Source organism: Phalacrocorax carbo, chromosome 2 (assembly GCF_963921805.1).
Source record: "Phalacrocorax carbo chromosome 2, bPhaCar2.1, whole genome shotgun sequence".
In the NCBI taxonomy this organism is placed as follows: Eukaryota; Metazoa; Chordata; class Aves; order Suliformes; family Phalacrocoracidae; genus Phalacrocorax; species Phalacrocorax carbo.
The window spans coordinates 41125073-41137489 of record NC_087514.1 but is presented as its reverse complement, the minus strand read 5'-3'; the positions used below and the strand labels follow the sequence as shown (position 1 = coordinate 41137489).

Genomic DNA, 12417 nt, shown 5'->3' with positions numbered 1-12417 from the left:
AAATTACAATGTCTAAAGTTAGTGTTCAGGGAATAGCTAGATAAGTATACACACAGCCTGTTGAAAGCCATTTATGAAGTGTTTTGATAAGATCTATGTCAGCTGGGATTGGTAGCTCAAGCAAGTGGGATGTCTGTGGCTACTCCATGTACTGTAAGTGCAAGATTTACAGTAATTCTGCTTTATGTAAGGGCTTGAGTAGATATCTGTATGTACATAAGTTCTCATGAGGGCACTTGGCTTAAAAGCATGTATCTGAAGAATAATATTTACATGGACAGGTTAGACCATGCAACTAACTTTTTTTTTCTATCTTAGTGATTTAGAATCTAGACGAGAAGTCAAGAAAGAAGAAGGTGAAGCATTTGCACGAGAGCACGGACTTATCTTTATGGAGACATCTGCCAAAACTGCTTCCAATGTAGAGGAGGTAACTTTGCTTAACACTGGTGTTCTAGTAAAACAGTTGCTTTGAACTGCACTTCGTTATTTGTACAGATGCTATTCCTTCAGGTTTTGGATTCCTTAACTTGAATTAACAACTCTTCAATTTATATTATGAGAAAGACAACGTCTACGTTGTATTTGAGTGTGTGGCGCTAATTATACTGTTGAGACTCTAGTAATTAAAATACTTGTTCTTTTTAAAACTATTTGATCAGAGCAATGGGTACTTCTGTCTGTCCTGAAATCTAAAAAGTAAGGCTAGAATAGATTTGCTAGTCCAAAGCATTCCAAGCTATTGGTATCTTTGGCAGATGTCAGTCTAACATGTTCTAAAGACCTCTAATATTTCACAAGCTCTTCAGAGCAATCTATTGCAATGCTTTGGTATTTGTATTGTTGTCATCTTTCCCCTCCGCTACCTTGCAGGAACCTTTGCTGCAATTCATGCATGCAATTTCTTTTTCTGTCCTCTACAGAGCTGCTGAAGAGGTCATTAATCTTGGTTACTATAGTCTGCTATGCTTTTGAATAAGTTTTTCAGTCTTTGCTACTTTAAAGTACTTAAGTCTTCAGAAGTTTCATATTTCTGTTCATATTTCTGGCCTTATGTGAGTTCTTACATATCTTGCCTTGATTCACTGCATGCCTTTCTTGAAGGGTCATTGTGGTGGGTTGACCTCAGCCAGCAACTAAGTGCCCATCCAGTTGCTCACTCACTCGTTCCCCCCATCCAGTGGGATGGGGAAAGGAACCAGGAGAGCCAAAGTGACAACAACTCAGGGCCTAAGATAGAGTTTAATAAATGAAGGAAAGAGGTCAGGGGAAGAGTGATGGAAAGGCAGTCACTCACAGCTTCCCACAAACAGATTGATTCCTAGCCAGCCTCTAAGCAACAGCTACTTTGGAAAGGCTACCCTTTGGGGGTTTTTTGGGTGCTTTTTTTTTGTTGTTGGACATGATGACATATAATATGAAATATCTCTTAGGCCAATTCTGGTAAGCTGTCCTGGCTGTGTTGTTCCCCACACCCCACCCCCTGCCCTCTGATTTTGCCTACCACAAGCCTAATCGCTGCAGGGGGCAGAGTAAGAAACAGAAAACCTTGGCACTGCGTAAGCACACTTCACCAGTAGCTAAAATGTTAGTGTGTTATCAACACTGTTTTAGTCACAAATCCAAAACACAGCACCATATGGGCTGCTGTAAAGAAAAGTAACTCCATCCTAGCCAGACACAGTACAGCAGTAGAGAAAGAGCTCTAGCCGAGATGCTATGTAAAGCAGAAAGGTTGCTTCACATGTCTTTCGGGCCCATATGCAGTTCATACATTGCCATTTGTTAACCTTGTTTTTTACAATAGCATGACATAGTTCAGGTTGTCGTGCTACATAATCTGCCCTCACTCTTTCCCAAAATTGTTCTAAATGCAAAATGGTGGACAATTGATGAGGCATTCTTTTAGTGGTAAAGCCTTCTAGTTTTGAAATACTGAGTATTTTTTGAAAAGTCATAGTAAGAGTAGCACACAGCTTTCACTGACTTCATTCTGGTTTGTTACTACCTGATTCTAACATTAGCACCTCTCTCCATGTCCAAAAATATGTGCTAGTGAATGAGTTGTCCAGTACCTAATATTTCTGATTATCAGGAGGAAAATGAGCATAAAGTTCTCTGTCAAAAGTTCAAGTAGTTTCTCTCCTTCTGATGATACGAGTGATTGCTTGCTTGCATGTATTAACTTTCTAACTCTGATGGAAAAGCTTTAGGATATAATCCTTTTAGTGACAATCACATGCATTCCTTAAACGGTATTCTCAGTCAAGACTAGAAGAGGTGGCATGATCTAGAATAGTTAAGGCTGAAGGAGCAAAATTTTAATCTTTGAGACAGTAAAAATAAGTGAGGAGAAAGAGTAGGCATGGTAGGTGAAAGGTACCACTTTGTGCACAAAAGGAGACCATTTTCATTTTAATGGTGATTCTGGACTGTTCAGTATAAAGAAAAAAAAAGGAAATGAGGAAATTGTGTGGAATGGACAACATCTGAGGAAAGAACAAGTATCCAAAATGGAGGCAAGTCTAGCAAGCCTTCAGTACTCGACTTGAGGACTGGAAAGAACTGATAGTTTTGTGACTGCCTGAGAATGTAGAAACTAAACAGGAAGAGCATCATCTCAGGTAATTCAGCTAAAATTAGATGAATCTTAAAGCAGTTGTAGTCTGTGGTCCTGTGTCTATTCATGTTATTTTATGTGGTGGCAGTGGAGAACACTTTTACGGGCTTGTTTGGGAGATTAAGGGCTAAAAAAGTAAAGCTTTTTCACTAGAAAGAGGATGTGTTTATACTGTTGAATTTTTTTTGCATTGATGGAAATAGAATGGATCTAAAAGCTGGACATTACAAGTCTCTGAATTTGCATCTGGATTCTTATATCAGATGTTTTCAAATGCATTGGTATTAAGTGTTGAAGGAGAGACTTTCTTCTGCTTCCTTAGGTTTCAGATAAATTGTCAAAATACTTTGTATGCATTTAGTGTGAGTCTGGGAATGCTCATCTTTTCCAAAAGTACCAGAATTTTTACATAGAACTACTGGGATCAAAGGGGTGCTCTCTAATTGTATGGAAGTTATTGGGATGAGGGGAAAAAAAGCTATGGGAATTTGGGGGGAAGGAATATCCCCTTAATTACTCAGCAGCATTTTTAATCGGTGCTGATAAATCACTGGCGACTGTAGTGTATCACGCATGGGTTAGTAGTTAACCATTACAGTGGCAGGATACCTGTTGGGATCTTTAAAGTCAAGCATGTCTGTGTAAGATAGAGCAGCAACAGTGTTGAAAGAGCAGGTGATTCTACCTGAGATAAGGATATAGCTCTAGAGCAAAATGATAGATGTAGATTCTAACTAGATAACAGCAAAGACTATGCAAACAAAAGTTTACATGAATAGAGCTTCAAAAATATCTAAGAATTATTTGTAACTATTAGGCCTCCATTCTTTTCTCAACTCTGTATTTAATGAAGTCTTATAGAATGATAGAACTAATGTTTAAGATTTATTTTTAATGCAGTTACCAGCCTTCTGTCCTTGTTACCCATCAACAGGAGATATTCCTCAAAAAGGGGCCTGTGGAGAAAGACACTTTACTGTAAGGCACATGCATGTATACATATGGAAATGCATATATGTAACAGGCTAGAACATTCCCAGATAACAACTGGTGTCTTGTTTTCTCTTTCCTTTCCCAAAAGAGGGATTTTACCATCTGGAGATTGTGCAGTCGACTAATAAAGCCTTGGCCTGCTGCATTTGTGCCTGTGTTGTGTTGCTTAGTGGTTGCTATGCAAAGCGAAGTAGTAACGGAAGTGTATTTCTGGGTATTGAAGGAAGCAATATTAGTGTGATTGCCAGGAAAAGTGACAATAAAGAAGCTACACAGTATCCAGTAATAATAGGGCTTGTACTATTCTTCCACCCATTTAAGAGAAATAGTTAGATCCAACTTTGAGGTATCTGTCTGAAGTAGAATTAGGAAGAATATCCATTTTTCCTGGTCAGACTTGTTTTGAGAACCAGCTGTGTAATGAGAAAAATAAATTTAATTCACAAACTTCACTTTCTGAATCTGAGGCAAAAGTACTCGTGGCAAAAGAACGAAGACCTGTTAAGGGTTTAGAAATAATCATCCTGGATTGTTCACAGAAGCCCTTCCTCAAATCACTTGAATGCTGTAGTCCTCTGTAGCCTACCTCAGTATGTGGAAGCAGTCTGTCTCATAAACATACATGGATGCTTGAAATACTAGTCACCAGAATTTTATTTACTTACTTGAACAAGAATGCTTTAATGCATGTTTTTAGAGTAGAAAATGGAGTAAACTCATCTTATTTAGTTCTTTAGCATGGCTGCTTTTGTCAGTAATTTCTGAAGTAGTAAAGGAAACTTCTCAGGCAGTTCTAAAATCCTTCAGATGAAATTCTTCATAGGAAAAAATGAAAATTTCAGAAGTGTTCTGAATTAAATGACTGCTTTGTAAAAAAGCAAGGTTATAGCAGTCTTTTTTTCTGAACTGCTTACATTGCATTTTCAGGTCTCTTTCTAGTTTATAGAAGATGGATTCATTCTTGTATAGTGTATCTTTTGGTTGATATCAGTAAGTCTCACCACTGTACAGATTGCGTCCTACAGATATAAAGCACCTCAGTGCTTTTTATCAATTTTAATTATTTTTGAGACACAGTTAGCTATACAGGTTACTGTGTGGGACTGAGAACAATACAATTAGTGGATTATCTAACCACATTCCACATATTCTGAACAGCTACTTTGGTAGGGGCATTTCTACAGCATCTGCAGATCTGGCATGCAGTTCTCAACTTCGTCTCTAGTCTATGTCCAGACTAATACCTGGCCCTGCAGGAAAGGGCTAGTAACTGTGTGGCTCTTGTGCAGAATTCAGGAGGGGCAATGTGGCATTACGAGCTGGGGGTGCTATGTAAGTTAACAGACAGATCTCTGTTGTAAAGCACGAGCGGATAGCCATAAAAGTCTTGCGGTCCTATTCAGTGCCGTTCAGTGTTCAGACTACTTGCCTTTCATGTGCATGTAACACTGGAACACAGCACCACGTGGGTGTATGTCTCTTGTGTTGTACCAGAAGCAGTTAAGTGGCCAGAGGAGACTTTTTTCCTAACAGATTTTTTCATCTCTCTAGTTGAAAATGCATGTTTCTCTGTCAAGAGTGACAAGACAAGCCTCTAGACTTTGTTTTGATCAGTTTGACATTGTTTCTGACCCAACTTTATCTTACCTTGTGTCATAAATGTCTGTTGCAGATGTTTGAAAGCTAATGGTGGCATCTTCAGCAGTTTCTTTATATGAACAAATCAGCTTCTGTTGTTAATGTTATTTAAGCTGTTCCCTTGTGTAAACCTGATTTCTACCACTGTTTAATGCCTTAGTCTCTAGCAGTAGAAGTTCATTGACCTGTTCAGTACTTGCATCTTGAGACAGTTTAAAAGTTCTCATTGTTCTTCAGGATTATATCTCATAGCCTACATCTTGGATAGAAATGTCTAGCAGTAGAGAATATCCTCTTAGCTGTTTGTCTTGTGCACGGCTGCTAGGGGATGTTTATAGCCTGATTGCACAATAGGTAATTGGTAGCTAGAGCGGGAAGTAGATGTGTAGGCTCTTCCTTTTTAGTTTCTGTGGAAGCTTTGAAGAATTCAGTGTGGCCACAGAGTGAAATAATCATATTTAATATGGAATGGAATTGGGCGAGAAGAGTTCCTGAATCACTGGGAGGACAGAAGGGTTATTGTGTCTAGTCTCTTCAGTGGTAACATATTTATTTAAACAGGTTTTTTTGTTGTTGTGTTCCTTTTAGCCTCTATCTAAAGCTATCAAGATAGCCAGCTATCAAAACATAACTGAATTTTTGTGCTTTTTTCTTCAGTGATTTCTAGGCTGTATCACTAGTGCATTTCTTTCTTTACAATTCTGTTTGAAAAAAAAATCTTGACAATGTTCAATAATGTACACTCTGAGCATGGCTGTTGGATTTCTCACAGTAGAATGCATAGTTAAATCTGACCTGAAACTTTGAACTTGTTTTTAATTCATGCTGAAAGGAATCTAGTGTTAACTTTTAGAATCTTGATTATCTCATCTGTTGTACTTTTTTGAATTGTGGATGGAAGGGTGTGCGCTCTGAAGTACTGTTTGCAGAATTCAGTATCACCTACGTAATTTTTTCTTTGAAGAAAACACTCTGATGACTATCAGTAGGTTTTTCACTTGTTTGTGCTTAAGTCTGAGGTCCAAATCTCAGGCATGTTTGCACTTGTTTTAATCATAACATCAGTTACTTTCCTGCCTTACATTAAAACTACACATAATACTTAAGAATTTTTTTCTCAATCGTGAGGAACGTTAACAGTTTTATCACCTTTTTTCATTGGTAGTTCAACAACAGTGTATGACTGTTAATTGTAGTCTTATCTGAAACATGCAGTTCAGAGCTTGCTGTGTGGTTTCTGCTTGGGCAGTGTGTTGCACTTGTAGAGGCAGGATAGAATCATCTGCATGAATTCGGGGGGACCATGCAGTCTCCTAGAGCACACAATACTTACCTTTGTGTGCCTGGAATATAATTTGTTTGAATCCATTTACATGCACTGATTCTCAAGAAGTAAAGATACCTAGCTGTATTTGGGAAGCTGGAATAACTTTGTGCATTCTTCTTGCACTCCAGTCAGCTGCTTTTAATAATGATTAATGTGATCAACCTTAAGCAAAAGAGCTTTCTGGATACTGGTCAAACCAGTACTACACACCATCACAGTTCAGAAGCTGATCTCACTTGAGTTGTACTGGTGTTCACTGACTCCTGGTGTGGGAGTTGGTTTAGTAAGTTGTTTCCCATATGGAGGGGATTATATAGCCCTATGCCAAGCTTTGGTCTTAAGAGTATTGTCTTTGTTATTCCAAGTTGTCTGCACATAAATAGAATGCAGTAATGGATTCATTATTTAGGATTAAATCTGAATGGGCTAACGGCTTTCACTGAGCAATGGAGCACTTCTGCTACATGTAGCTGGATGGTCATTCAATGGTTTTGTTTCAGCTCTAACTTAATTTTCTCTTCAGGCAGCTTCTTTCATACTTCTGCTTAAATGGATAATGAATATTCAAAACCCCTGTAGCTTCAACAGCAGTACTACGTGGTCACAGATAAGGGAAGGAAGATGGTCTTTGTAATAAAGGTAGAAATGAAAATCTCATGGAAAGACGAGATTTGTAGCAGCTTCCAAATTTGAACTGATTTTTAGAAGTGTTTTTTATTTCCCCTTCACGCCCTCCCCAAGCAAAACTACTTGCTGGTAAACAAACTGTTGTTTGACCTGGTAATATAGCTAGTAGGGATTTAGTGAATAAAACTTGAAAGCATGGGATGTTAATAAGTTTCATAGTAAGGTAAGGTGACTCACAAGATGTAATCTGACTAGAACTTGCAAAAGAGCAGGATTTCTAGTTCATGAGTCTTAAAAAAAAAACCAACAACCAACAGTTAGGTTTATCTTAACTTGTATTAAAACTAGTATTCCTTCAAGTTCCTTGAAATCAAAGTTCTGTGACCTTTGAGCTGTGTGAAGTGGGCACTTTAGCTAGTTTCTCTCATGAGAGACAGAGGTAAAGCTCACGTTGGTTCAGCTGTGGGAGACAAAAGGGGCAGGACATCTGGCTCCAGAGAAGATTCACAGTTTTTACCTCTTTGTGGCAAAACCTTGGACTGTGCCCCAGCTGTGCAGGAAGGAGCACTGGCTCTGCCATGGTTCTTGGGGCTTCTGGGCATCCCAAGGTAAAATCAGAATAAAAAGTCTCAGTTAATCGAGGGTTTCAGGCTTTATAGATGAGCATGAAAAGTATGATATGGCTGCCTGCCTGAGCTGTGGATTCTGCTGGAGAGATGGATCCTAAGTTCGGGGGGGGTTTTTTCTTTTTTCCTCGGGTACCTTCTCCTTTGTAATTGTTCAACAGCAGCTGCAGGACTTTTTGAGACACTTTGAGCTCTAGTAATGTGCCTCTTCTAAGTTTTTCAGGAGGATTGCACTTCATCGGGTACAGAGCAACAAATTGTCAAGGTCTGTTTTGTGCCTGTGCACACTAATACGTTGGGGTGCTTTTTGAGGTGTAGAGTCATGATATAGCACCTTCCTACTGCTTGATAGTTAACCTCTCTGCCCCTAGCTCCTAGACTTCTTTCTGAAGGATCATTTAGCTGTAAAAAGTATTGTCTTACTGTGCATAAAACAGCTGCTCAGCACTTGGGGATCTCACTCTATTACATGGCCATCCAGCACCACTCACACACTGGCATGGTCAACACTGTAGGGGTAAATCTGTTTGTGGTCCATGTTGTTACTGTTTCCAAGTACATTCTTTAATACTAGAGTAATCTGACTATATTATATCTTACTGCTTAAAGATAAGACAGGAAATTGGGGAGGAGGAAAATCTAGGTGTTGGCTGATCACAGAGGTGAGGGTCATGCTTTAGCATTTGTGGGGTATTTAACCTTTAAGCATTCCTCATTTAATTGTAAGAAAGCATTCAGAAAAAATGACTGCCCGGTTTGTATTTCAAAGCATTAAATTTAACTTTAATACTGCCACCAGATGGCAGCATGTTACATGAGCTGGCAGTGCAAAACCTGATATATTCTGACTTTAAGCAAAGATGAACTTGTAAAATCTGAGCTTTGAAAAGTGTGATTTATTTACAGGTTTTCCTGTTAAGTTCAGCTTGTAGCTAAGCCCTCAAATACTCAGCATGGCATTAGCTTTCTGAGAAAAAGAAATGATGTTATTGACATCTGCCAAATGAAAACTAAATGTAGCTGCTCTATAACTTGCATCCTGGTGCCTTTAGCTTATTATTACTCCTGCATACAACTTCCATAAGACAGAGGTATCAGGAACTTATTCCCTTAGTTCCTGCATTGTTTTTACCAGGTACAGAATTCATTCTTCCCGTTTTTGTCTTAAGGGTGGTAAACGTACATTACTTGTTTGCTTTGTGTGATAAAATGAATGTCAAAGCTGATTTAATTCTATGATGTTCAGTGTTTTTAGGAATAATTTCACTTAAGTGCAGCATCTGTACTGTTTGGTAATTGGGTTTTTGTGGTTCAGGTTGTTTAGGGTGGGACGGGGGGGTCTTGATGTCTTGATTCCCATGTAGCAACATGATCTAGGAAATTCCTCATACAAATCATCTGAAGAGATATTATACTGGTTTACTGGGACTTGAAAAACCTCCATTAGCTTTGCAGTAGGTGCATGTGTGACACAGCAGGCAGATCACATCTTACAAGACTCACTTTCCCACTTGGACAGTAATGTAATTTTCCTGCTATTATTTGAGAACCTAGTTATAATATGAACACAATTGAAAAACATGTTATATTAAAAAAAAATCACTGAATAACTTGTACACAATGGTGGTTTTTAATGCTGTGGTACAGATACATTCAGTAGTCTCATGCATAAAAGCATCAGTAATTTATTGTTTAGAAAGAGTAAAGTCCAGAGTTAAACCTTAAATGTAGACATTGTCCTGAAGTTACATTGTTTTCATTTTCTTAAAATAGGGTTCAAAATTTTTATATTTAGAAGTCTAACATACTGTTTTTGCAAAAGTCCAACTCTTCCTTCCATGAATAATGGCGATACTGTGTACTAGGGCCTTGCCATCTTTCAGGTGACTGAGTATAAATCCAGATTGAATCTGGGACTGCCACTCCTGGGGTGGTGAAAACAAACCTGGACTGGAGCTGATGTGGGGTGGAAGCGCTCAAGTATCTTTGTATAGTGTTTTAGTAACAGCAGTGTTATGGGAATGTAAGAGTGCAGCCGCAGTAGGCTTGGTGGGCCGCCAGCCGAGTCCATGAGGGCTTACTGGTCGAGGTCTTGTGTCATGTGGAAGTGGCTAAACTGCACCTGGATCCAAGCTGGCGTGTGAAGTGCTACAGCTGTGTGCTTCAGTCCCCTGCACATGGTCTAATAAATCCAAACTGGATTTGAGGGGCAACTGCTCTGTCTTTCTGCATCCATGGCTCAGTTAATCTGCAAATAGGATAAACTGCCCATAAATAATTGAGAGTTTATAGTATACTGCGTGTTCCAGATAAGATTTAGAACGTGCAGTATTAAAAGAGGTTTTTAGAAGTAGTCAATTATACCAAGTTCACCTTCTTGTCCTTGCTAATTGGGGCACTAGCATGCAGTGCCAAAATCTGATACGATGTTCTTAAAGCGAGTAGACTGCTGTTTTCAGTAAAGTTCTCAGGTGGTTATTTTGAGTCCACTCACACTTCAAAAGTGTAAGCTAACTTAAAATACATGGATGCAAGGAACAAATGGAAGTCTCAAGGGATGCAAGTCTCTTTTCATGGCTGATTAATAGTAATTTTTCAGAATCCATACCAACTGGAGAAAACATGAGGTACGTTTATTATGTGCTATGTTCTTCTCAAACCACTGTTTTCAAATAGGAATTATTTATATGTGACCCAGTGCAGCCTGGCATCTTGCCATGCAAAATAGCTGTACGTGCTGTTTTAACACTAAGACGTGGTACACTAGAATCACTGATGGGAATGTGGTAGATTTTGTCTTATCAAGACAAGTAAAATGATGGAACTGAGATCAATGGACTAGTTGGATTTTTCAGATCAACAGTTTCTTAGGCAATACGTTTAAAATAGACTGTACTGAACTCAGTATGTTGGTTTTTTTTTTACAGTACATGTGTAATAGCTACACACTGATTGTGTCATTACAACCACACTATGTTTTCCAGGGCATTCCATTTTTTGTGAGGATAGATGCGTTCATGCAGTGATCTGTTCTTGAGTGTAGCATCCAGAAGCTATTTTATACTCAGTTGTGTTAGTTTGGAGTTTGTAGCCTGCTAAAATTCTAGTTTTGTTGGTCTAAAGTAATTTTTATAGATCTAATATAATTCTCGTGAAATTAATTCCAAGAGCCTAGGCGTACTTAGCCAGCATCTTCTGGAACTGTTAGCAGTGCCAATTGTTAAGTACTTGTTTACATGAAGTTATCATAACACATTTTTAAGACTTCAAGTTCTGTTTAATGTCCCACTGAAATAGCAAGCAAGCATCCTCACGGATTCCAGCTGTGTGAATATCCAAAGTTTGACTTATACCTTTCAGTAGGCCCGTGTATGAGGCCATTACAATAATTAGTGTGTTATCAGAAATGAAGATAAGTTTGACTTTTTTTTCTTACGTTGAAAACTTCAATTTCTGAGGAATTTGAATCAATTCGTAGTTGGCTGAAAGCCAATTTTTCTCCTCAACTCTAACGCATGTTTGAAAAACGAACTTGCTTCCTAAGTGCCTTGTGAATCTGCAATGATTAATTCTTCTCATTATTTTGCTGCAAATTCTCATGACCCTCTGTGATGATTCGATCACCCACTTAGAGTTTATGCATATTCATATCTTTCCGCTCCTGCTGCAGTCGTTCAAGTCTCCTTCACTGGCTGTGGTGTGTGCTTGGTGCAGTAATTGAGCTGCAGTAGATTGATTACTCTGGGGAGCTGTAAGGCCTTTAAAGGTGAAAACATATCAGTCCTGTTAATTAGGAAACAAAGCTCTGGTGGCAAGTTCAGCAGTCAAATGCTTCCAGTGTAGAAATGAGGAAAGGTATGATTTGTTCCTCTCCATGAACCCTGTTTACTTTTTTATATTTGAATTAGATCTGTATTTGCTGTAATAGGCTTGTGCAGAAGATAGCATATCTCATATGATTGCATGCTGTTGGTATTTTAAAACAAAAAGAACTGTATGTTTGATATAGATTGTAATTATTAGCTGCTGTTAATCACCTCTTAAATTATAGATTATTTTAGGCATTACTTGACCTACGAAGTTAAATAAGAGATGAAGAATGGAATCACTGACTGTAAACTTTAACCAAAATATTTATATCATTCACTTTTTCAGACCTGAATGTCAGTCTTTTCTCTGAATTAAAATAATAGATTTTCAGAAATCATAATAAAACCTGGGGCCTCTCGTTTCTATTATTGATGCCTATTGTCTATTGTGTGCAAGATTAATTAAAGAGAATACGTTGTTCTTAAAATTAGGTGAATATTAAATGATAGCATAAGGTTTCATCCAGCAGACAGCATCCTTACATCATCATTGTAAGTACCCTGTGGTTTTATGTTGCTAAGCGCTCTAATCTAGAGTGGCCTATTACAAAGATATTAAGGGTAGGGGAAACCATCTGCCACACAATCTATCCATAAGGGTCAGAAATAAATAATTTAGAAGTAATTTATATATCTTAAAAACCACTTTTCCCCTGTAATTACTGGACAGCAGATTGTAGAATACAGATGTTATGAAAATGCCACTGTTTTTGTAAA

General features: G+C 38.2%; 1 protein-coding gene across 1 annotated transcript in view; it reads left to right on the top strand.

Moving 5' to 3' along the window:
- Positions 1-12417, top strand: part of RAB2A (RAB2A, member RAS oncogene family) — a 45398-nt gene that overhangs the window by 28840 nt on the left and 4141 nt on the right. The window contains exon 7 of the mRNA XM_064442656.1: positions 319-430. Coding sequence (XP_064298726.1) covers positions 319-430 — 112 coding nt within the window. The remainder of the gene's footprint in view (positions 1-318; positions 431-12417) is intronic.